The sequence below is a fragment of the Protopterus annectens genome, chromosome 2.part0, assembly GCF_019279795.1.
Source record: "Protopterus annectens isolate FY-2018-M chromosome 2.part0, PAN1.0, whole genome shotgun sequence".
Taxonomy (NCBI): domain Eukaryota; kingdom Metazoa; phylum Chordata; order Ceratodontiformes; family Protopteridae; genus Protopterus; species Protopterus annectens.
The window spans coordinates 1818925455-1818952058 of NC_056728.1; the positions used below are offsets into that span (position 1 = coordinate 1818925455).

General features: G+C 40.1%; 1 protein-coding gene across 2 annotated transcripts in view; it reads left to right on the forward strand.

The window, feature by feature from the left end:
* The window catches only part of ELP3 (elongator acetyltransferase complex subunit 3), a 1566942-nt gene extending 1545607 nt beyond the window's left edge, over positions 1 to 21335 (forward strand). For both annotated transcript variants that reach the window (XM_044061854.1, XM_044061853.1), the window contains exon 15: positions 20888 to 21335. In XM_044061854.1, the coding sequence (XP_043917789.1) occupies positions 20888 to 20964 (77 nt within the window). In that variant the 3' untranslated portion in view covers positions 20965 to 21335. The remainder of the gene's footprint in view (positions 1 to 20887) is intronic.
* Positions 21336 to 26604: the final 5269 nt, after the last annotated feature.

Here is a 26604-nt window from a genome sequence, read left to right on the forward strand (position 1 = left end):
TATCCAGAAAGGGTTTCTCTGAGGAAAAACCCAACATTTATGCCTAAAGTAGTGTCCAGTGTGGCCCTTAACCAAGCTATTCACCTGCCTACTTTTTATCCAAACCCACAGAATAAGGGGGAGAGAATTCTGCATTCCTTGGACATACACAGACAACTACGCTTCTACTTGAACAGAACCAAAGCTTTCAGAAAGACAGAGCAACTACTAGTAGCATATGCTGCAGGATCACAAGGAAAGGCTGTCTCAAAGCAGACTATTTCTAAGTGGATAGGCCATTGCATTCGTTTCTGCTATTCACAACATGGCAAGCCAGTGCCTAAGGGCATTAGGCCACATTCAACCAGAGCAGCAGCCACTTCAGCAGCCTTCCTCAGGGGAGTACCAACCAAAGACATTTTAGAGGCTGCTACCTGGAGTTCAGTGCACACCTTTACAAAGCACTATCATTTACCACTCTACTCTAAATTCAGGGCAGGCTTTGCCACTGCAGTTCTGCAGGGCCTCATAGCCGCTCCTAATGCTATATTAGCTCCAGCCTCCCAACCATAGCTTTGGGATTCAACCCAAGTGTAATGACTGCAACAGTGAAACACGAAGAACATAGTACAGTTGTGTACACTTACCATAAATGTAGATGTTCGAGTGTATTCACTGTTACAGTCCAGGTTACCTACCCACCATCCCCCATTTCTTTGCTGGAATTTATCTGCACTTCTCTAATCTATACGACCTATGTGGTGTATTTGCTTGTTAGATTAAGGTATAATATATTTTGGTGCATGCATGTTTTATTGGCATATTTTTTAGCCTACCCTTTTGGGGGCACCTGACATCTGGGGCAAGAAAAACTGAAGAAAATGGCGTCTGCTGCATCTTTTATACCCCTGGCGCACTGACTTCAGGGAAGAGGCGACAGCAACTGACGCTGGACCTAGACTTTGGAATTCAGGCCGACTGAGGGTAGCCTGCCAGCAGGATAACCCAAGTGTAATGACTGCAACAGTGAATATACTCGAACATCTACATTTATGGTAAGTGTACACAACTGTACTTTCCCCCAGTATTCCTTTTTTCCCCCCATCCCTATAATCCTTGTTGGGAAAATAATGGTCCCACACATTCCATTTAAAGTTATGCCTCTTGTTATTTTCACTGTCTTTGAAGTCCCCTTGCAACTGCTTTAATTCCTTTAAACACATAGGTCATCTTCCAAAGTTAGTCTGACTCATGATTTCTGCTCTCTGGTTGTAGATTTTTCACCTGCTAGCATAATTTAAGTATTTAAAGCCTTCTTATGACCTAATATTCAAGCTCCCCTACTCCAGCCATCATCTGTTTAGTAATATCCACTTGTTCTTCAAGCATTTTCAGTAGTCCATCAACTCTACACAGTGCCAAATAAATGCTTCTAGTTTCCCTCTTATCATGCCATGCACGCACTTCCAGCAACTACTTTAAACATGAGAAATATGTTTTGCAGTCTGCTCTGGATATAAAAATACTTGTGTAAGCATGCCCGTACAAATATCAGTCCGGTCTTGATGCTGACAATTTTTTTTCTGTAGCCGTTGTGTGATTCAAGTTATTCTGAACTAGACAATCCCCATTTCCAAGTCATGCAGCCCCTCACTAACCAATCACTGTCTTTTTCAGTGCCATCTTGTTCAAAAATTCACCCTGGATTACCACATACCACCTCATGTCAGTTAGTCTCTTCCTTCTGTCTCTCACTAATGCAGGTCCCATAGTCATTTAAATTATTCACCACACATTTATAACTTAAAAAAAATCTCTCTCCACCAGAAGACACTGCACCAGATTGTTTTCAGCAGTATTTTTATGTTAAGACATTCATTAAGTAGGACATGTGCTGCATGTCTTGCATTCATTTCTGGTACTGTTCATGGTGAAACACACCATATTGTTAGTGTTTTAGTCTCCAGACCACATTAGAGTACCTACATCTAAAGTACAAGTACAATTAAACATGATATCTTCGAGCTGCCAAACTCTGTCTGGAGGCTAGAGAAGCAACAGGAAAATGTACGCATGCCAAAGCTCCAGTATGCTTTGGTCCTATTGGTATGGGGCTGCCAGTACAATATAAACCAAATTCAAACATCTTAAAATACTGTCTTTTTTATTTGTTCTCTTTGTTGCTAACACTCTGTCCCTCATTATCACTGAACAATATTCTTCTTCTTTCGGCTTTTTCCCATTTAGGGGTCGCCACAGCGGATCATCTGTCTGCTCATGATTGGCAGTGGAGTTTTACGGTGTCAAGTTGCCAGCCCAGCGCCCAACTTTCCACAGAAGGCACACGCACACACTCACACCTAGGGCCAATTTAGTGTGTCCAATCCACCTACTGCATGTCTTTGTGATGTGGGAGGAAACCGGAGCACCCGGAGGAAACCCACGCGACCACAGGGAGGACATGCAGACTCTGCACAGAAGGCACCCCAGCCGAGAATCGAACCGGTGAACCTCTTGCTGTGAGGTGGCAATGCTAACCTCTGCACCACTGTGGCCGCCCACATTATCACTGAACAATCATTTTTCTTATTCTTTTCCCTGTTATACAGTCATATACATATCTGTAGCTGTTCTGTCCTTTTCAGTGAGACATTTTCTCATTTTTATCCTTATACAGTAAGGTCTGAAATTGAGGAAACTATGACTCTGCTTAGCCACAAGTGTACTGTTCAGAAAAGGGAGAGACACCTTTCTGTCTGCAATGCACTTACAGTCCATGTTTCAGATATCACTAAAATTAGCTGCATTTAAGTTTAATCAGCTTTACTACTTCAATACTTGGGAAGATTTTAGGCATTTATGGGGTCTCTAATTATAACTTGCTACCCTGAGATTTCTTAGCACTGTTGAGTCTTGATTTTGCTGTCTGAATGAAGATGCTTTACACTGCTAAAATTGCTGCTATAGCAAATTTCCTGACGGGGATGCAGTATGCTATTTGCATTTCTTTTTCTGTTTTACTTAATTTGTATTAATCTTGAAATTCAAACACTTGTTTTTGAGACTTGGCCTACGTCATGGCTGAGAAGGGTGCTTGGACCAGCCCATCCACCTGGTTAACAAATAATTAAATGAACTGCTGGATAGCAGCAGTTCAGAGAAATGAATGCAGGCCTTTTTCTTTTACTCCTCCTTTTCAGATTCTGGTTCTGATGATGAATACTTCAGACTTTGACCAGGGAGATCAGTTAGAGTCATTAACATTTGAAGGCCTTTGGTCTTTCTCTATTATGAGGTTGCTTATCATTTTAAAAAAGTTAGCGGAATGAGCTACAAGCACTTGCAAGAATGGTCTAAGACAAGATGCGTTACAGATAGTGACACATGACACTACAGTCACATGGTCCGTAAACAGGAAGGGAGCAGGATAGCAATGTCTTAAAGGATCAGCTGAGTCCGATGATTTATTTATTTTTTTTTAACTCATAAGAATGTAAGGAATCCTGAGGGACGGTTTGCCTCTTCCATTAATGCCCATTCTCCCTGATTTTTTTACTCAGACATATAACAAATTGGTACAGAACTGGGCAAAATTATTTCTTCAAGCTTTCCTTCTTGTTCTTCTCATTCAAATCATACTGTTAAAAGCAAGATGCAGAGAAAAATATCATTCTTGTATAACCCTTTCTGCTAAGATATTTGTATTTTTTTCCTTCTCATAGTATGCTTCACACTTTTTGACTCTCCTTCATGGAAGATTGGTTCCGTCATCCTTCTATGCAATGCTGATATTTTGATTCAAAAGGAGGATAACTGTACAGGAGTAAAGAAAGTACAGTTTTGCAGGTAAACTTACCTTAACACTAGATGTTTGAATGATCACTGCTGCAGTAATCTAAGAAACATGGGTTATAGCCTGAGTAGGCTATGACAGATGGCCAGCTTCCAAAGCTACAGGGCACCTTCCATGCACCCAAACCATTAGTCAGCTCAAGGTGAGCTGAATAAAAATACTGTTTTGGGCACCAATCCCTTCAGAGCCTACATGGCAACTGAGAGAGGGAGGCTAATCCCTGAAAGGACATTGCTAGGAAAAGAAAATACATGTCCACACGCTGACATATAAAGTGCACCAAAATTAGGGAGGGGAGAGAGCTGCTACTGTAGCAGTGATCATTTAAAAATCTGCTGTTATGGTAAATTTACGTAGGCAACTGTACTGTGTTCTTCACATTGATCACTGTTGCAGTAGCCTAAGCGACATGGCTAGATTATCATTGTTTAGAACAACTGGGAGGTAGAAGGGGAAGGGTCCAGGAGCCTCTGGAGAATGGTCCTAGCAAAATTTGTCCTAAACGTAGAAAATGAGTCTAGTTTATGGTGTTTTGTAAAAAAAATATATATATGCACAGAGGACCAAGTTGCTGCTTTTACAGTACTTAGAGTCCAACTCTTTCCAAAAAGACATAGATAAAGCCAAGGCCCTGGTACAGTGTGTGATGATGTGAGGTATTGCCAAGCAATGCTAAGAGAAGTAGGTCAGTGGATGTCTAACATATGCCAGCATAGCTAGCTAGAGTTTTGTGAACAGTTATATGTCATTTATATATCAAACTGATTTGTACAAGTGCTTGTGTTAAATGTGTTTGTAAAGCTGCTTGTGTTAAAATGTACTAACAGTGTGTCCTGTTGGACAGAAAAGAAATACACTTGTATGTCATACTGTTACTGTTGAAATGAATATAGTGTAACAGAGGTTAATCTCAGTCCAGCTAACTCTGAAAAATAGTCTGAAATTAAATGACCTGGGTTTATGCCATAAAGATTGTATCTTACAGTTCTGATTGCAGCCAAAGACTAAATGTCTTTGAAAGCCAGGACTAGGAATCTTACTGTATTGTCCTTAGGGGTGAACTAATTGCTATCCTGGAACGATGGAAGTTTTTTGAAATGGTTTTATTGCTTCCAGATGCTATAACACGTCTTAGCAAAGCTCTGTGTGTGGGTATAGTGATACATATATGCTAGATTCTAGTTCAGTTTCTAGTAAAGGTGATAGTGTGGAAACTAGAGTCAAATGACCAGAAGTATGTGGTGTCATGTCATTCTGTAATGCAGCACTGAAGTGATGCTTTAATACTAGATGAGAGAAAGGTCTCAGGGCAGTCTATTTTTAAATCCTGACAAAGAAGGATCACTCGCTCACTTTATCTTGCCATTTTTTAATAAGTAACCAGGGAATAATAATTCTTTAGATCAGTCAGGCAAATATAGCGCAATTAGTTAAGTACTGGTTTTCTGTATCTGTGTGAATCTGTCCATCTGTGTTATTTTTAATATTTCTGTGATTCAAACTCTGGTGTTTGTTGTAAATAGATATTTAGTATTTTCATGTTCTTTTATTATTTATTATTAAATACATTACACTTTTCATTGTGGCTAGTCTTTTAGAGAATATTTTAACCTTTGAGAGTACTTATATTTATTTGGTGACACAGTGGCTGCTCCTAAGAGTCTTGCTGCATTGGTCAAACACTACCATTTCTATTAGTATTACTTTTACTCAGTGTAATTGAGTACCCTTGTAAGAGCCTTCAGATAGCTGGCTTTGGAGTGTTCTGGTGGCAGTATATACATTATAGTCTGGGCAGTGGGGGCATGGCTGGGTATATCTGTGCCAGCCTTTCCCAGGGGTGTGTGTGAAAATGAAATCTGTGTGTATGTCAGCTACCTGGAGCAGAGAGACAGAGCACTGGTTTCACAGAGAGGGTGATGGAGGACTTGGCTTGGAACACTCTGCTAAGGACTCAACTCTACAGCTGTGTCAGTGGAGAGTCTTATTTGGGGCCTTGGATAGAGAGAGGCAAACCCAGCCCCAAGAATGAGTGTGATCCTTGTCTGCTTTTAAGGGAAATTGTGCTTGGTGCAGAGAGCTGCATCTGAAAATACTGTGTATTTATCTTTGTCCCAAGTGAATGTCCCTCACCGGTGTTGGTAATAAGGATTGAGGTTCTTGATTGCTGGCCCAGAAGAGAGGCATCACAGAGTGTGCCTTGACCCTGCCTGGAATAATTTTGTTGTGGTCGGAATAACAAAAGGTAGTAGCTGAGACAGCCATTTGGAAATGGTCTTCTTTGACATAAGTTGTCCCTTCTGCTCAACTTCACAGGAAATGACCAAGTGATTTGACATTCTGAAAGACTTTCTTTTGTCAAGATAGTATCTGAGCTGTCAATGGACATCCAAAATACAAAGTATCCTTTCTTCCTCATTTTTAGTGAGATGGATAGTTGGCTTAAAGTAAACTCAGAAACCACTTTAGACATAGAAGAAGAATTAGTTTCCAAAGAAGCACCATGGCTGTGGAGGTTGAGATAAGGTTGTCCCACCATAAGAGGTTGCAACTTGGATACTCTTCTTGCTGTGGTCGGAGCAGTCAACAGAACTCTTTTCCATGTTAAGAACCTTAAGTCAGTCAGATGAGCAGGTTCAAATAGATCACGTTAGCTTCTCTAACACAAAATTAAGATCTCAAGGAGGAGCCACTGGTTTTCTGTGGGGCTTCTTATGTAGCACCCCTTTAAAACATTTCGACAAGAGAATGCATTTATATATGAGGACCCATGGGCTGATGTGCTGAAATGACAAACTGAACCTTGATAAAGCCTTAGGATAGTAAGTCACACAAATGTAAAATCAGAAAAACACTAGCCCTGAATAGATGCTGGCTGTTTTCTTGGCACCACCTACAAAAACTTTTCCATTTCTTGTATGATATTCTAGTAGCAGGTTTTCATGCCTCCATTAGTACCTGGTGCACATCCTCCATAAACAAGTGCCTAAAAGGTATTAAGACCCTATCTTCCAGTCAGTTGTTGTTATATTGGTGTCAGGATGCATCAGACACCCCTTTTTTTCTGTGATTAAATCCAGTGTGTGAGGAAGGTTGTGGTAATTACCCCTGGCCATTTCCAGAAGAAGGGAGAGCCACTAAAATGGAGTCACCACAATTATCTTGTGGGATTCCTTCTGAATCTTTTTAAGTGTCTACTAGGCCAACAACCATCAGGGCCCTTATAAGGCTATTGGTGCAACCCAAATATGATCCACAAATTTGAATTATGTAGTGGATGATTAACTGGCTGCATCTGTCCATCAGAGACAGTCACCAGACCAGGAGTGAATTTCTGATTATCCATCCATTGGTCCAGGTTGTGCTTAAGTAGGGTTAGGCAGGAACTCTGGAGCCTGTTCCAGAGAATGGGGATTCTCAAGAGAAACATATCTGTTTCTCCAACATATTCTATTTATGTCGCAAGCAAAACTAGTGTAGTACCATGGATATCAGTGGAAAAGCATACAGGAACATTCCTGACTAAGGAAAAGAAAAGGCATCTGTCTTCAAGGCCTTCTTGCTTGGAGTTCTGGAACAGAATTTTGCCAGTTGATTGTTCAGAGAGGAGGCAAAAAGGTCAACTTGAGTTCCCCACAGATGGATCAAATCTTTGAATACCTCCAATTTTGTTTCTATTCTTTAGGATCTGTCTTTGTCTTGCTCAACTTCTCTGACAACACAGTCTTGATGGCTGTAGAGTGAGATTGTGCTGTGAGGCTGTATCTCATGCTAACTTGGCTTGTCTGCATAGGGGTAAGAGCTGGCTCCTCCGTGCATGTTTATGTACCACATCTCTCTGGTATTGTCTGTAACTTCCTAAAGAGATCCTGGGGACCACAGGTGATTGAGAGTTGAGCTTTTATAAGAGATAGCATCTATTTTATGCTTATTTGCTTTTGACAGTCTTTCTTGTCCTAGACATCTTGCACTTTTATCCCTTTTGACACAGCTCCCTAAGCAAAGTCTGAGGCATCTGTTGTGATGATTGCTTTGGAGCAGGAGGGGAGACCTGGACTTGGAGAAATATGATGTCTCGTGATTTCTCTTTTCACAAACCCAAGAACAGGAATTTGAAAAGACAGTGGTCATCAGTGCTGGGACCAAAGAGACTTGAGATACCATTGTAGCTTCTTCATGTGGTGTGTATTGCAACAGGTATCATGAGAGTTATGGATACCATGAGAACCAGAATTCTGAGGTATTCCCTTACAAGTCTGAGTGGAAACCCCTGGAATAGATCTAAATATAAATCTGTTGTATGCTATGAAAGAAAGCTGTTTGTACTGAGGCATCTAGCAGGCACCCCAGAAACACAAGCCTGTGCAGTGGAAGCAAAAAAGACTTGAATGTTCTCTTTGGAAACCCAGCCTGTGTAGGATATCTCTTACCCAACTGAGAGATTCTTGACACCTTGAAAAAGACTCTACAAAGAGAAGCAACTTCATAGGTTCATAGGTGTTTACTAGGCTAACAACCACAAGGGCCTTTTTAAGCCTAGCCATGCATCCCAAATCTTTGACAAGTTCTAATACCCTCGATGAGTGTAAGCATGGGCCTGGGAGATGAACCATTTACAGGTTACCTGTTTACATTAGAAACGTAGGTGCCAAACCAGGGATGAATTTCTGGTTTCACATCCAATTGTCCAAGTTGCACTTGAATTGGGTTAGGGAGGAACTCTGTTTCACATAGATGGGGAGCCTGTTCCATAGACGGGGTAGTCTCTGGGATACATACCTATCTCTCCAGCAGGTCCTATTTATATCACAAACTGATAAAGCACAAAGGCGACACAAAAATCCGAAAAATAACAAAAACACAGAGCACCAGTGCCGAAGCGAAGACTCACTTTATTTTAGATTAAGCGCTTTCGTCCAAAGGTAGTCAGGACTTTTTCGGAATAAAAAATAGCATGCACACAGCCTTTATATATACAAAACCCCACCCTCGTCACAAACTTAAAACCAATTAAGATAAAAAAAAAAACGCCCATTAAAGTTGAAAATACTATAATAAAGTAGGTAACAACCAAGCATACTTAATGACACAAGACATTATGTACCAGCCAAAGGGAACTTTGCCCCACTAAATTAACCACCAAAAATGGACCAACCTGTCCCATGTACATTAAAGGTTGGTGGTAAATTTCTTAGTTATTATAACATGAACATAGCCTTCAGTTTCAAAGTACTACTAATAGAGATGTTATCATTGAGACCAGGGAACACTGTGGCTTGATATTTTAACTGCAACTTCATTTCCTTAAATTCCAAAAACAGGTCAGAGGGTTCCCCTCCCCAGGTCCCATTTCAACATGATCTGACAATGAATTTGAAATAATGGGATGACTGGTTTTTCATATGTTTAAAGAAGGCATTTTTCCATCTTCTTTTTTGATGCTGTATTGGTGCTGGTAGATACTTTCCCTCAATGTTCTTGTTGTCTTTCCAGTATAGAACCCCTCACATACCTGGCATTTCAGAATGTAGACTTTTCCCCTTACTGTTAGTTATATTTACGGGTGAGTTTTATATCTCTAAACTTGTCCAGAGTTTTACACTGGTCCCTTCCATCACCAGCTTACATTGCTTACAATGCCCACATTTCACCATCACACCTTCTCCTTTACACTTGCTAGGTCTTTCGATGAAGTCTTTAGAATGGGTAATTCTGGTAATGTTTGTTTTGTGGATATGCAGGAGGTCTATCAGAGTGTGGTCCGACAATGCCCTGTATGCCAGATATAGATGTCCCCTTAAAAGCCTGTAGGAGACAGAATACAGGGATAGGGCGTTGAGGTGGTCTGCATACGACATATTACTTATGCCCTGTATTCAGGGATGTTCCACTTGTTGGATATGCCTGATTAGGTACATACCAAAGGGGGCATTGTACTCTGATGCCGAATACAGTTGAACAATGACTTCCTTGGATTTAGATGCCATACCTGTATTTATAGGTTGTGCAACATAGAATGATTTCTTCACCACTGTAGACATGTAATGATTAAAGGCTAGGCATGTGTGTGTCCCTAAGTCCCTGACTACTGGGTCAACTCTAAGTGGTGTATTGTCAATATGATAGTTACCAAGGATGGATGACTTCTGTTTCTCTCTTTGGCAACACACAGTTCCATACAAATGGGCTCTGAAGCTGATCCAGGTAGACTACAGATGGCATCTAAATATGAAAAAAATGTGGATACCCTGTAGCCTGCAGTGGGCTGTGACAGGAGCATACACTTTGTGAACACTCTTGGAGCAGTGGATAGCCCAAGGGCTAAGGCAGAGAACTGATAATATAGTCCATAATCATAGAAACTTAAGGTCTGAAATCTGGATGAATAGGAATGTGATTATATGCATCTTTTAAATCTAAGGTTACTAAAAAACTCAAATGAGGAAGAAGGGTTAACAGGTGAAGTAAAAATGTTACTATCACAAACTGATTCAGGAAGGAAAGGTGCGGAAACCATCTCCAGGATTTTTTTTTTCTTTTTCCCTAAAAGCATTCTTGATTAAAATCATTTTTCCAACTGGGAAGGATGAGCTGTTTGTTACCCCCCCCCCCCCCCCAAGACAGCATGTGATGCAAGACAGGAGGAAAGAGAAGGGTTTGGTCTGGTGATTGAGGAAGAATGAGATGAGATTAGTGCAAAAAACTTGAATGACTAAGGGACCTTGCACATTCTATCTACTTTCTTTGGGCAGCAGATTGGCTGTCAAAGAAACCTCATGCTGAGACAAGCACATCCTCTAGTGGTGACAGCACTATGGGGATGGATGACGGTTCTGGGAATTCCACTCGTGGCAATTTATAGCATTTTCTGAGGGACTTCTCAGTGAAAACACTGGCATATTCTGGAAAATAGTGTCAGAGAAAGTTAATCCCTCACAGGGAGATTCAGAATACCATATTTTTCTCAAAATCTAAATTAGAAACCTGACAAGTAAAAAAAAAAAAAAAAAAAAAAAAAAAAAATGTAATTGTCCTTTAACATTTCCATACAGATTCAACATCTTGAAACTCTTCAGGGAAAGCGCAATCCTTTTTCCTTTTACCAGAAACCACCTTACAAAAAAGGTCATTAAACTATACAAGACCTGATCCAAGCCCAATAAATGACTGCTGTGCAGAGAAAGTGACACAGGAGAAATGAAAGTTTGCTGTCTCAAAGTTGGGTCAAACAGACTTAGTATTGCCATTAACAGCATTCCCAGGCATGGACACAACATGCTGGCTATCAAGAGCACATTTCTTGCCCCTTTTTCCAAAACAGAGAAACGTGGCCCTCCTTTGCCCTCAGAGGGCACTTCAGCAGCTGGAGAACACATGGCTAATCCCTGGTCTGTGGCTGTATGGACATCAGAGGGATTCAAGGAAAAAATGAGTGGTCTAAGGAACCAGTTTTGGCCACAGCACTGGCAGCTGAGACAGGTTACTAGCATGCTGTGGTGGCAAATGCTGCCTAGTTAAGTTTTTCTGTGTGTGTCTGAAAGAAAGTCTGAGAGGCCAGTACTTTCTTCCATGATCAAGCTGAAAATGGTTCTTATTTCCTGAGACAGCTTAGCAGCAGTAGTCAGTTAAATAGGAAAGTTGCAAAAGTCACTTTTCACCCACAAAAAAACAGTAAAAAAACATTTAAACACTTTCCCTAGCCTCAAAAAGTAAAATAAACATGGTTTCTTCACAGAAAAAAAAAATAGTTTTAATAACGTTCAACAACTTTTTACCACAAAAGTAAAAAAAGTGCACTTCTGTTTAAAAGCACATCAAAGTAACATGACAGTCAATAAAAATACTTCCCTGCAGTTTTAAACAATTTTTTTTTTTTTTTTTTTTTTTTTTTTTTAGAAAAAGTTAATTTAAACAGCAAAAATGTAGTATGGAAGATCCACCCCCCCCCCCCCAATTGGAACTTACCTGCCCAGCAATGGAACAGTGTTAGCTGACCATTGATACTCGAAAACTTGTAGAGGCAAGTTCTTCTCAGCTGCAGGAAATCGCTGAAGGACTTGGTACCCTAACCAGTCTTTTTAATCAGTTCAGCTTGAGCTGACTAATGATTTGACATGTGGAAGGTGCCATGAAGCTTTGGAACTGGATGGCTGTTATATCCTATGCAGGCTATAACCTATATTGCTTAGGCTACTGCAGCAGTTTTCAGTATGTTGAACATATGTTAGTACGATGCAACACTGTAGGGATACAGAGGCCAAGATTCATAAAGATGTGCTGGAGTTCCCCTCAAGGCTTGTGCTGCTTGCCAGCAATGTGTGACAAAATAAGCAGTAATTAAATATCCAAAGTGAGATGGACAACACTTCTGCACAAGTAGCTGTTCTCCTTGGGCACATAAATGAGCAGCACAGCAAATGTGCAAGTGGGCACATCTGTTTAGTGAAACATATACACAGAAGTGTAATCCATAGAGTGGCCACGCATCACTTTGCACTGATCTTAAGAAACCTGAAAAGTTGAATTCACAGACTGATGTATTTTGAAATGAAGCAGTACATGTAGAAGCTATGGCAAGACTGTACAAAACATTACATAAAGCCATACACTGTATAGAACTGAAATACTGTGGTGTCCACACATGTAGATTCTTGTCAGATGCTTAAAAGTGGAGATAAGTGAAGTGAGATGTGTAGGAATGCAGCAAAGAGGAGAAGGCCACAAGCATTAAAACACACAGGAAAACAGCATATAGGCATGTGCAGGATGCGGGTGGGAGAGCAGCTTTTTTTTTTTTCCTCTTTTCCTCTGTTACTTGGATCAAAGTTAAGAGGTGGAAGGTTGAAAGGAAAAGCAAGGTAGGGCTAGACAAATACAACAGCACAGACAAGCATGTGGGTGTGCAGTGATGGGAAGGATTGAACAATACACAGGGTATGGAGCATGATGCAAGAAGAAGGGTGGCGCACCTGTCTGTGAGGTTAGGGTAGTAAATGAGCAACAGCATGACATCTGCCACCCTTGCCCTTAAGAGCGTTACTGTACTTCATCACCAGATGATAGCAGTTGATATGGGACACACCCTCCTCTACTGCCCCAATGGCTGGGGCCAGCAGGGTGAGCAAATATGCTGTTCAGACCAGGAGCCCCTCCATCAGGGCTATAAACCTGCCTAGTGCTCTCTCTTTCCACCACAACCTCCATCACCTGCTTCAGCTTGGACAGGGCCACCTTAGGCAGTAGTGCCAGAATGTCAGTGAGGGTCCAGGAAAACCCCTGGTGAGGCATTCCCAGCTCTATCACCTTTGCACTCCTTATTTACAGCCTTAACAGGAGCCAAACCACAGTTGAGGTGCCTTCTGTGGAAAGTCTGTCAGCCAGACTTACAGTGAGAAGACACCGTTGGAAGCTTTCCATAAGTTAATTTATTTTGACAGTGGACCGAATACTTTTAAAACACATGCCAGCATTTGAGGACAGAATGAAGTGTACTGACTGCTAGTCTCCCCTGCCTCCTGCATTAGACAACATCATTACTCTCTAGTTCTTCTCTTCCTGAAAAAGTATGCGTGAAATCAGAGAACTGTGTTTGGGTATAAGGTATGACATACAAGTCTATAGTGTGCGTCTGTTGTGCATATGTTAAAATTCTTACATGTAAATATAGCCCCCAGAGATGGTGTAGCATAACCTCACTCCAAAACAGATCCTCACAGAAAGTCTGTAAATGTGGTTACCATATTACATTAACTGTCATCACTACCATCACCTGGCCCTGAAGTTCCAAACAGTATGACAGTGAAGCACATTTATTATGCTGACCTTTGCAGTGGGGCCAGTAGCAAGAGCAGTCCCAAAAACAGAGAAAAAAAAAAACAAACAAAAAGTATAACTGTCCATTTACACTTTTCTTCAGGCCATACTATAATCTGCTTTTGTGAGTGGACCATCAGCCAAGTAACTGGCTACTCTCTGAGCTGGCTTGAATGAACTACAGCAGTGTCATGCTCTCCTTCATGCACCATGAAGGTGCTCTTCAGCAGGCACTAGCAGAATCTGCCGTAGCCTTATAGCATAATTCTCAGAAGATGGTGGCACTTTCACTAGGAGTTAAATATCAGCCTGTGAATTATGATTACAGTGTGATTTTAGATTTACAGGTAGAGTAATGTGTAGCCAGGAAGTAACCTACTGTGTGTACCCCTGTGGTTCTCGTACACAAGCTTGCTGTTCCATGAGTTGTCTTTAGTTAACACTGACAGTGACCTGCACGTCAAGTGGCAACAACGTGTGGTGGTGAAATAAAACAATTCATAGATGCTCATGCGACTTGCCTTAATTTACATACATCAAACACACACATACACATAAATTTCCACTGTTTTAATGCACGTAACTGTTTAGTATGCTAAGCCATATAGATATGGAAAGCTGTATTGGATATGTGATTTGCTGTGTTAGGAAGAATAGGCTAATCCTGTCCCATATGCAGCTCTGAGGAGGCACATTGTGCTATGCAAGTGTGGTAGGTTCATAGATTAGTACTAAGCTAACTGCCCTTGCGAGCCATTTTAAGCCTAGCCAATTATCCCTTGTGAGACTCAAACCCTGCACTTTGTGTTTGTAAGGCAAACACCTTAACCATTAGGCCACCCAACCAGTTTGTTGCCTGCCTCATAAGGATGTGTGTGCATTGTTGAGTAAAACTTAATTTTGCATAACGCTACCAATATGAATGCATGTACCTGCATGTGTTAATTGTACACAGATTCCACTGTTGGCAAGATAGCCCATATCATCAAGACAGCATGTCCTTGTATATGTATGAGAGTCCTTAAGGAGTGTGCGTGTCTTGTATAGTTTATTTGGTGGCCTGTGGTGCTGGGCATGGCACTTCTATGCCTACACATGCATATCCTCCTAGTGTGCTGCGGTAGGGCTATATCACCAGTGTTCCCTGAGGTCTTCCGTAATTCTGGCAGTAGAGATGACTGCCTTACCATACACATTCCTATAAGTTCTAAGAAAACAGATTAGCCTTGCAGAGTGTGCATATGTTCCAGTGTGTCGCAAGTTCACTTGCTGTACGTATTCTCCTTATTGGTCACTATTGCTATAGAAGGGCATACTGCTTTAGCTGCCCCTTCAAATGTAATATGGTATAATTAGGCTGCCATGTTGTTTGTAGCTGCCATCATACAAGTCCCATATGTATAAAGTCTTTTGGTCTTTTTCATGATTTCCCAGGTATCTTATGTTACCTGCTGCAGGAACGTGGGGGACACAGGTGGTGTCTGTTGGGAAAAGGGTGTGCTGACCATCCTTTAAAAGACCAGATGTGCCAGTGATCCACAACGCAAATGCCATGGTGGTGGGGGGCACAGTCACACATTACAGCAGGGCTGTAAGCGTGTTACTGACATGCTACAGGGTGTCATGCCTTTACCTGCTACAGCATGCTGAGGCAAAGGCATTTCCATAGCAGCTGAGTGGTCAGCATGGGGGGGGGGCACCCAGGATTTGGTATCCTTCCAAGGGGGGCAACATTACTAGGATCATCACTGGAAGAATGGACACTGGCATTAGGATTTCCTCTTCTTACTCCCATAGTTCTGTAGTAGGCTTTGCTGTCTCACCTGCAGTACAGTGTACTTTGCTCATCCTTTTTGGGTGAGGTGTTTGTGCAGCTGCAGCTTGCTGCTATTCCATCTCATTCTTGTCTGACAGTGGTGTTGATATTCTCTTCCCTGCTGGACATGTGTATGCACTGTGACTTTAATGGTATCCTGAGGCTGCACAGTCTGGATTCCTCACTGACATATCATGTAGCAGGCAGCTAGGAGCATCATGCAGGCTATGGAAGAGTCATGCTGGAGTGCATTCTTAAGAAGTATCACAACAGTGAAAACATGCTTTAAGCATGTCAAGCACATAATCTGCAAAACTGCAGGGTTGTGCATGTATGGTGTTATGTTGGACTTCAGACCTGGGTTAATTTCTCCAAGTCTTTTGGATTTCTAATACTGTGATGGGAATGGACCCCATTCCTAATTCAGAGTATAATTAAAGTTCATAAAATTAGTACGTGCCTAGACCTGACTCCTCCTGCAAATTCATACAGTTACATGTGCTAGAAACATATCTTAAGTATGATTGTACATTCCTTTTTTTATAAGACCCGTTGCTCCTAGTACTATTCCACATTGCTCTAGTTTCTACCTATAAATCCTGGTATTTCATGACTTTGTCTCTGTACGTAAGACACTGTAATCACTGGGTGTAGCAATTTCAGTGATAAATGCTAGTTATGTCTTCTTTTCATGGACCACTATATCTAATTTTGTAGCATCTGTTTTTTGAACTGTTGGTAAAGGATGATCCCATGTGATATAAACTTCATCATTTTCTATAATGCTTTATGGCTCATGTTTCCAGTGTTTTTGAGCTACTTCGGTGTTATAATGTTTGCACGATCCCCAGTGCAACAGTCTTGCCACATTATTATCCCTTTCAGTATACAGACCTTCTGCCATTAGTGTGTCACACCCAGCAAGATGTGTGATGGTTTCCAATGCTGTTTTACAAAACCTGCATTTGTCTGTTTCTCCCACATGTTCAATGGACTTTGCAAACTAACATGAATGTAGTCCACTGTCCTGGGCCACCAATGTTGACCTTTTGTCTTTTGGTTTAAATTCACCTCTTCTTAACCATTCCTGCATTCAGTCCTGATCAACACAAGATTGTTCTAAGAGTTTTCTATACTTGCAACTATATGCATTTTCCACGTCTTGCCTTCCCTTATGATCTTTCACCTTATATTCTTTCTATTGTTTTTTGGCACATTCAGTTGCTGCCTGATTTATATGTATGTATCTACTTCTGGTTTGATTTCCATTCCCACTTTACACTGATATGCTTTTGCTAAACTAAGCAGGGAAGTCATCTTAGACTTATTCTCCTCATGTTTTAAAACTTTCACTATATTTGGCTCTTGTGAGGTCAGTAGATATGTATGCAGTCCGACTGCAGATCTATACATGTAATCAATTTCAAGGAGACCCATAGCTCATTCAGAACGGGGAGTATATAATCTTGGTATACACTGATTTTTATAAATCATTTGATAAGCATGAAGCATTTTTCTTGTATTCCTGTCCAACTGATCCAGTACCTTTTGGGGCCAGTAAATCACTCCAAAACTGTAAGTTAGGACAGGGAGAACAAATTGGTTTATAACTTGGACTTTCTAGATATCAGAGCTGTTTTCAGTATTAATTTTAAATTTCTAAAATATTCCTTACTAATTTTTATTCTCATTTGTTCATGTTTTATTATTGATCCTTCATCAGTTCCCAAATATTTACTCACCTCCTCTTGTTCAAGTTCTTTTATATCACATTGCTGTCCTGGGCTGATGTTTTCTTGTTGCTGCAGCTTTTCTACTTTAAAGGTTGCTTTTGCACATTTATCAAGACCAAATTACATTGTTATATCATCTGAGAAAGTTTTGACTGCGTGCAGTTGTGCTTTCAGTTACTCATATGAAGAACTGTACAGTTTTAAATCATCCAGAAAAGATGAGAAGTCTTTACACTGTTGTTTTCTGGGAGCCAAATTGTAGCCATGACCTAATCTGTTAAGTAGACAAAAGAGCAGCGGCAACAGAGTCACCCTAGAATATCCCCCTTTGAATTTTTATCCCTGGAATAATAATTTGCCCTTCATCATGGCTTAACTGCAAAATGGTTTGCCACTGTTTCATAGTCATTGCAATGTAATTAATCAGTGTAGGGTGTATGCTATACATTGTTAAGCACTTTTTATCCATGAATGTGGAATACTGTCAATGCTTTTTTTGTATCTATCCATGTCATACTTAGATTCTTCCCCTTTTTGCAGTTTTCCATTATGTCTTTAACAACAAATGATCCTTTATTCCATATGACTTTCTTTTGTTACCCTTTTGTTCTATTGCCATGATTGAGTTTTCCTCTAAATGACTATAAACTCTGTTGGCATCAGTTCCAGTGTATAGTTCATACATCTTCGAAAGACAAGTTATTGGTCTATAGTTTTTAGGATAGCTTGCAGGTTCAATCTTAAGGAGGAGTATTGTTTTTCCTTTTAATCTGGTTTGGGTGGCAACTGTTAGGGGGGGTGCATATAAACAGTTCTTACTCATAGCTAAATCTTCATGTAAAGCTGTTAATACTTTTAGCCAGAAGTTAGGTACTGCATCTGGGCCTGAGGTTTTCCAGTTAGGAGCTTTTCTTAATTTTGTTTCAATATATCTGGTCATTACTTCATTTCATTTCATATCCTGTATATTTGAACTTGATCTTTTTTTTTTTTTTTTTACTTCCGACTGCAATAGGTGTTCAGTATCACTTGCAATAAAATGTCAATATCTCGTGATGGGGTTAATACATTAGACCATAATATAAATATAGCCATTTGCCCATAATTACTAACAAGTGTGTCCTGTGGAATGTCATTATACAGGAAGTAGTAAAGCTGACTTATGCCATAAAGGGGGAAATCATGTGAAGTTCTTAGGTGCTGTGCAGACACATTGGGTGTTCTCCCGAATGCATCATGCACCACCTGTCATTTATGGAATGATTGTCCTTCCTGTTGACAGACTTTTGTGACTGTGAGTTATATGGGGCCTTTATTACTACATGTGTGAAATCTATGGCACCCAGTACCTCTGACAGTCGGCGGATGTCTTAGAAGGAATTTATAATGTTAGCTCTATCTTGTGGTGTGCTAGAAAATCATACATGTTCACCACATTTAGAAGCATTGTATAGACAAACTTCTTGAGCACTGTAGAAGTGAGTGACAGAGAAATACCTAATGCATCCCCATTTGGTCTCTGAAAGGTCCCTGTAGCTGGAATAGAAATAGCTGCAGATACTTTGTTCTCTGTAGGTATGAGAAGGCCTTGCATTCCTATAAGTTGTGTGTATGTATGTGTGGCACTTTCAACTAAGAGCCATATGGTCTCCTTATCTGCTGTAAAGTGCTCAATTATCACTTGAGGGGAGATGTTTCAATGCCGCCACTGGCAATACCAGTTGCTTTGGCACAGGATGCCGTCTGTTGTATACCAACACTAATCTCTAATGAACGCTGTTGCATGACAGATACTGCTACTCCTACCATTCTCACTTTCTGCAACTCTGATATTTAAGTGCTTTCACCTTTAATAATCAGGCAGTCACTGCTGCACAGTTTCCCCTAAATACAACCGTGAAGTGTAACTGTGTTCACATCACATACATTTCCATATAATTACGGCTTCATTTTCTTACCTGGTTTTATTCGTATGTTATTATGTAGTCATTTTCATATACATTTTACAGTCTATTTGTGTTGCTTTCACTGCTGTACAACTTGATGTTGTGAATTGGTACCAGAATGTGCCAGCGTGCACATGACCATTTCCTACATATCTACATGTTGCATACTATAAATCCCAGTCATCATAACTCACAGAGCTACCATCTTCATGACTGAAGGGAGATATTCCAGATTGAAAATGCAAGTAAACTACTTTTTAATGGCCCACAGCACGTATCTTCCTGTTGTTCGTGAACCACTGTCAGCAAATAACTTATTACTTCTGTAGCTGATTCGACAGAATGATCATTTGAGTGACTGAAGGAGTTGCACTGTACTTCGAACACTTACAGATAAAATAGTAGTTTGGTGACTTGGAAATTCCATCAGGACACAACCAGTTTCATGAAGTAATAAAGGGGCTGCTAAATTGGAAAACATTCCAGTTTACTGCTCATAATTTTTTCTGATTTATTGTAATTTTTTATTCAGGTACCTCTGCATCTTCCTGTAAGCATGAGTTATTTTCTTCTCCTTATGACATACTTTTTTACATGTACTTAACATAAATATGTACAGAATAATGGATTTTACCTTTATATGTAGTTTGTGGGATCTGTTTAAGCTGTAGATTTTGTACTGATCCCAGTCTGCAAATTTTTGTCTGTTTCTGTGATAAACAGTATGTTTCATTTAGCTACTGTCTCAGTGCTTTTGCAGGTATCCCTATTTTGTCATTTGTTGACACACTCTCCAGGCTGTTAGGGAATAAAATGCTTGGAATGAGCTTTATTTTTTATTTTCCCTTGTGATTCTATATTGCTGCCTTCTTTTATGGATTCATTGTTATGTTGGAAGAAAGACCCTGAGGATCACACATACCACAGGTGATACCACAAATGAAAGGAACTACTCAGCAATTCGGATAAAAGTTAACTAAGCCCTGAGAGTTATCATCTCTGCATTGTGTCTTACACTGTATTCTTCATTTGTTTGGCACAGGAATCTGTTTTGATATAAAATGTAGTCTAATACATGGCACAGCATTGCACAGTTTCTTAATGTATTTGGTCAGTGCAGCCTGAGTGGATAAACACTTGCAAGCTTACTTGCAGCTGCCTGATATGAGGTGCTTGCATCATAGCTGCTCAAGTTTTACCATGTAGTGAAGTAACTGCTTACATTGTGTTACTTCATTCAGGCAAGAACAATGTGTTTTCTGAGCATGCAGCATCCTAGAAGAGGAGCAAGGCAGATTTGCCTTGTATTTTCTTGATTGCTTTTCCTCTGAAGCAGAGCAACTTTGGAGAGAAAATAACAGTTAGCTGGTGGGAGCAAAGTCCTTGACATGAGAAGAGTAGCAGGGGTTGCTTTCTCATTCCCTGCAAAAAAATGCTTTTGTTCTCCTTTGGGTGTAGTGTTTTCCAGTATCTGCACAGTCTTGCATACCTGTAATTTAGACCTCTGTGTACTCAAAATGTCAGATGTCCCATTGCAGAATTGTGATCAATGCAAGTTTATTGTTGAGCAGGAGTGGTGGACATTTACATTTATTTTGCAATTTATTTAATTTGAACAAGAAGAATGTAACTGTGCATACGGGATATGGTCTGTTTTCACACTGTATAGATTGTAACATGAATCATCCCTACAGAATCCTCCATTTAGCTGTGAGATTATTGATCAGAATTGTGTTTTTTCTTGCAGGAGTTGGCACCAGAAATTATTACAGAAAGATTGACTACGAGCTGGAAGGACCGTATATGGTTAAGGACCTGGTCTGAACAACTAGTGATATAAGATCAGATAATGGCAATGAAATTATTCCAGAATACTGCAAAAACTACATCTGCCATAAAATTTACAAAAAGAAACACACCAGCAAACCATGGATTAGAGGTCCGTTTGCTCAAATGACATGCATGTTGTTTGTTTTTTCTTACAGAACTAAGTATACAGACTTTCTGCAATGATAATTCTAAACAAATTTTAAATTAGTACCTGGTAGAAGGTAATTCTCAGAGTCGCATATTCCAAAGCTATGAGATATTTTTTTCATAAGTTAACCAAAAGCTACATCTGTTACTGCTACTCAAAAATGCATATTACTGATATGGAACTTGATAATAAAGGTTTATGTTTTTGGAAGAAGGTAGAGTTGTTGGCATTGTCCTTTTATTTCAAATGCAGCATTTTATTGAATACTGATTTATTTTTAATTGATGATAATAATTTTAGTTTATAAGAATGGATCAAATTCTCTATTTTCAAAATTAAATAGAGTTTTTAAAGAAAGATGTATTTTTAAATAGTCTTTTTTTTCCTGTTCTGTTGCATCGCTGTTGGGGGGGTGGCGTTCTACAAACAAGACATTTTCCAAAAGAGTATTCTTATGAATTTGCAAATGTATGAATGCTTGAATGAATGTTTTATTTCTATTTCGCCTGTCCAAAGTTTGGGCACATTACTAACATAACATAAATGTTGAATCAGCTTTTAAAATACAGTGTACATTTTTTGAATGTATGGGTTGTGTAACATTTCAACGACCGTGTTTTACCCAAACAACTATGAAAAGAGCATGAAGTAGAAACTTGAGGACTGTGTAACATTTAGATATGTATATATTTGTGTGGCTTGTTCTATCAGGCATTCTCCCTTCCTGGTCATTCCCATGCATTCCTTTTACGTGGGCTGGAGTCAGTCTTGGAGATGAGAAGCTGTCACCCAGCCAGCCTTGAGGGAGTGTTTTGTTTTTTATGGATCTAACCCTTCTCTCTTGTAGCTGATGTGTGCACTTGCGGATGGAAGGACACTACTGTCATTCCTGCAGACACCTGTAACTGAGGCTATCTCACAGACTAGGCTTGATCGTGTGAGAGAGCTGGCATAACAGGGTACAGGTTTGGATTCTGACTTCTGGTTATTGGCTAGGCCTGTAGTAGTCTTTTGACTCATAGCCTAATATTTACGTACAAACAAGTCTGTAGTCCATTGTTCTACATGTCATATGCCTCCTTCCCCAGTAGACATTACCATTGTAGTGGAGTAGTCCAGCTCCATTCCTGAGGGTGAGCATGCCAACTTTATCAGCCAGGTGATTACTCAATCCCAGGTCATCTGACTAGCTGTCTGTGTTTTATCCCTTTATAACCGAAAGCATGGCAACAATTTTTTTTAATTAAGGAGAACTAAGAATTTGAATGCTTTTCTAGAGCATAGGAAACCACTAACTTTGCCTGCTGGGTCTCCTGCTTCAGGTACAGATGGTAATTCTGGAAAGAGTAGAAAGAAAACAATCATTTGACTTCAGAGAAGACTGAGGGGGAGCCAGAAACAGTGATTCCCATAATAATGGTGACACATTAAAATACTGGAAAAATGGAAGACTTTCGAGTGGCTCAAAACTAACAGGCTTCAGATGCTAACGTTGGCCAGCCTTTTATTACTGTAGCCAATGGTGGTGAGATTGGTCTGTACCCACCCCACAGTGAATAGGAAACATCTGCATTTTCCCCTGTCCCCTGGCAACCTTATTTGTTTTATAGGAGCCTGCTGGATGGGAAGTGGCCATGAATCAAACTCTTTAGTGGCACAAATCATAGGGTGATGCTTGTAATTCTGAGTGGTATAGTTTTATGGTGTTCAGAAGAGGACTTCAGCTTTGTGTTATCTGCAGTAGAGGTTAAGGATAACATTTTAGCAAGTATGGTTGCAGAGACTCCCCAGGTTTCAGTAGATATGGATCTGTCAGTGGATAATTATCCACATTCCTTCATCCAACATTTCTTCTTTGGACAGCCATAAATCAGACATCAGTGGACCAAATTCTGCTGATAGGCCTGCTGTTGTGTAATATGAGTGATTGCCTGACACATGAGTATGTAATGCTTAGATTTCAGTAGTTTGGGTACTGCCACCCCCCCAAAAATACTTCCAAGGAGTTACTGTAAGGTTTTGATTACAAAAAAAAATGAGTATTTTGGAGCTTTGTTCCACTCGGGCCACCTTGTCTAACAAAAGTTGTAAGCAACATACAAAGAAACAGTAGGACATATGTATGTCTCCCAAATATGCAACAAAGTCTAAAAGGTATAGGATTTTTGCCTGGAAGTGTTTGCATAAGTACTTTTATACCCCAAGCAGAATCCAAAGAATTTTTCTTTGGGTGCATGGCAAATGTTGGATGTGTAATAGGGAAGAAGGAGGTACCTGGGAGCATATATTTTCAGAGTGTAGCGAATTAGCAGACTTTAAAAAATTCCCTGAAAAGTACTCTGGCAGGAATACTGGGTGAGCAAATGAGTGTAACCAAGGAAATGATTTTTTTTGAACTGGGATACAGGATTTGAATTGCCTTAGATATAGCACATGTTAAGTTGAATTATGGTGGCTGCCAAAAAGCAATTTCTAGAAAATGGAAATCAAAGTCTAAACCAACCATACTTGAAGCAGTGAATATTGCAACAGAGATAGAAGGACAGGGAGTGGGATCTTTAAAAAGGTTAGGAGTAAATTGCATAGAAAAAAAATGAAACTTGTGGAAAGAATATATTGCAGCAAAATGTTTTGGAGGAGGAATGAGGTTTAAGAGAAGACAAAAACTGAACAATTTATGTAATGCTGGATTGATTATATTGTATAGAACAATATATATGATATATAATGTTTGTAAATGTGAACTTGTTAATATGATTTCATTACGTTTATATAAATGTAAGTTTGCGTATGCTATGAATGATAATTCAATAAAGTTTTTTTTTCAAAGTCTTCTGCATCAGCAATTTCTTTGAACAAAATTATTAAGAGACACTGCACTCTCGAGACTGTCCTAACTCAGAGGAGCAGGAAGAAGACCTCTCTTAAAATAGATCCAGTCCCCAGTGGGGGTTTGTTACTGATGAGAATGAATCCATAACTTTTGGCACCCTCCCTGAAGCTGTCTTTTGGGAACATGTTGAACTTAATGAAAACCATTTTAAATGGTATATTAAAAAAGCTCTCACTTTTTGAGAAAAATGCAAAATTCCTACTTGCTGAACAACCTAAACCTTCGGCTAACATTCCTCTTATTGAAACTTTTAAGGATGTCATTAACAGTACTTGTTCAGTGCAAAACTCCCAGCCCAAGGTTTCTAAAAGGTCTGATAGGGTTTACAGGGTACAAGAGCAACATCATTATAAAGAGAACCCTGTAGTAGACCCACCAAAGATCTTTAGAGGCTGCAAAGAAATCTAATGTAGTTCTCATCCTTAACATGTTTGAGGGACTTCCAAGATGGCTGCACACTAATCAGCAGCTTAACTTCCACTCTCCCATTGTGAAAAAAGACACTTGAGAAAGAAGGGCCAGTATTTCTTCAAGTTTTAGTAAAATTCAGTTACTGGCTAGTAAGTACACTGCCTGGATGCCAGGAAAGAAAAAACTTGGAGAGCTTGAAAGGAATCAACTAGAAAAGGTGAAGAGAAAACACTGAGAAGAATTCTGCAAAAAGCAGTTAAAGCTCCACCTTTGTTACAGGATATAGCCTCCAGTAATGCAAGTTTTAGTAAAATTCAGTTACTGGCTAGTAAGTACACTGCCTGGATGCCAGGAAAGAAGAAACTTGGAGAGCTTGAAAGAAAATCCACTAGAAAAGGTGAAGAGAAAACTGACTGAGAAGAATTCTGCAGCTGTTCTGCAAAAAGCAGTTAAAGCTCCACCTTTGTTACAGGATATAGCCTCCAATAATGTAGAGGAAAAAAAATTAAATCAAATGTGATGTCCTTCCATTTCACTGTTGCAGTATTCTTGACATGCATGATCCCTGCCAAGGGTGGCCTGATGTCCAGCCAGTATACCAAAGCTTTTAGGTTGTTAAAGATACACCGTATGTCACACACATGCTCCCTGTTGTAGGTCTAGGGCATAAAGGTGACGTCCAGAAGCATCATCCACTGAACTTGTCTGCCACCAGTCTGAATGCCACCTTTGATGGTCAGTCTGATCACTGGAGTCATTTTGCTGGCTTACCTAGCCATTTCATATAAGTGCCCCTTTGGGGGTTTTTTTGCTTATCCTTTTCTTTTGCATTTGTTTTGTGGGGTTTTATGTCATCCAGAAAGGATAAGTGCTAGAGTGTGAGACAGATTCCCCATAAAGACAGTCATGAGCAGTGCTGGTTTTATTTAGGTGCTTCTCACAGCCATACGTTCTGTACAATTATCAGATTTTGATCCAAATACCTTATGTAGTTTTCTTTCATCCTTAGCCATCTATTTTGAGAATCAGTGTCTAAATCTTTTAGCGAAAGATGCTATGGAGGGTACTTCCTGGCCTGAGGGTCAGCTGTCTTCAAAGAAGATGGCCAGAAAGTCATGTCACATTCTTCGGCCATGCTGCCTCTGTCAGACATGTCACTTGGGGCTAATGAAAGCGTGGAGGATTGTCTGGTTCCTGTGTTGGATTCCTCTACTGCAACCGGTTCGGAGGCCGGCATGGATCCAGCTTCTCGCATGTCCTCTGAGACTTTGCAGACATCTGCTTTGGACATTCAGAGGGGACCACGGTTATCACCAAAGGGCCTAGGGGTATTCTTCAAATACTGGTGAGGGAGGAAATCACAACTACAATAATTGAGTGTAGGCCAACATCAGAGCCTTCTACGTTTTATAGGGCAGATGGCCTCTTAAAGCAGAAAACAAAACGTATATCTCCTGCTAAGGACCCTCAAAAGTGAATGGCAGCATTTTATAAAGGGCTTGTTCAATGCTGTTATGCACTTGAAGCTTCCTCAGGAGGTCTCAGTCCCAGCTCCCACTTGGTTATCTTCCTCCCCTCAAGAGAACTAAGGAACAGGATTCCTCTGAGGAGGAAGAAGATTCTGTTGAGGAATCCCTGGCCTATTCTACTCAAATTCCTCCCCCTTTGGATTATGGCTCTGAGGAAGAGGAGTCTGTTAGTACTGAATTTCCTTTTGAGGAGATTTCCTTTTGATATACTATTTACAAGATGATGGAATTTTTTTAAATGGAATTGTGCCCAAATATCTGAAGTTCATAAAAGGTGTTATGAGCTCCTTAAATGGGGTTTCCTGGACCCTCTGCTGTATCGAATGCCTTTTCTTCTGCATCTCAGGCCTCTGACTCACAGTCCCCTGCTTCTAAAAACCTGAACAGTTTTATAAAGTGACGATGACTGCAAATGTCTTTATAAGTGTCCATCTGCTGAACCTTCAGTGGCCTCTGTAGCATCCAACAAGCCTTATAAATTACTGCCTTCTACTAAATTTCTTCCTTCTGATGACAGCAGGATTATGGAAAGGCTGGGTAAATAGGATTATACTTCAGCTTCCCTAGCCTTTTGGGCTGTTAATTATCAGACTTGTATGACCAGATATATTTTGGCTCTTTTTTTCTCAGGCAGTTCAAGCTCCAACTTTGGT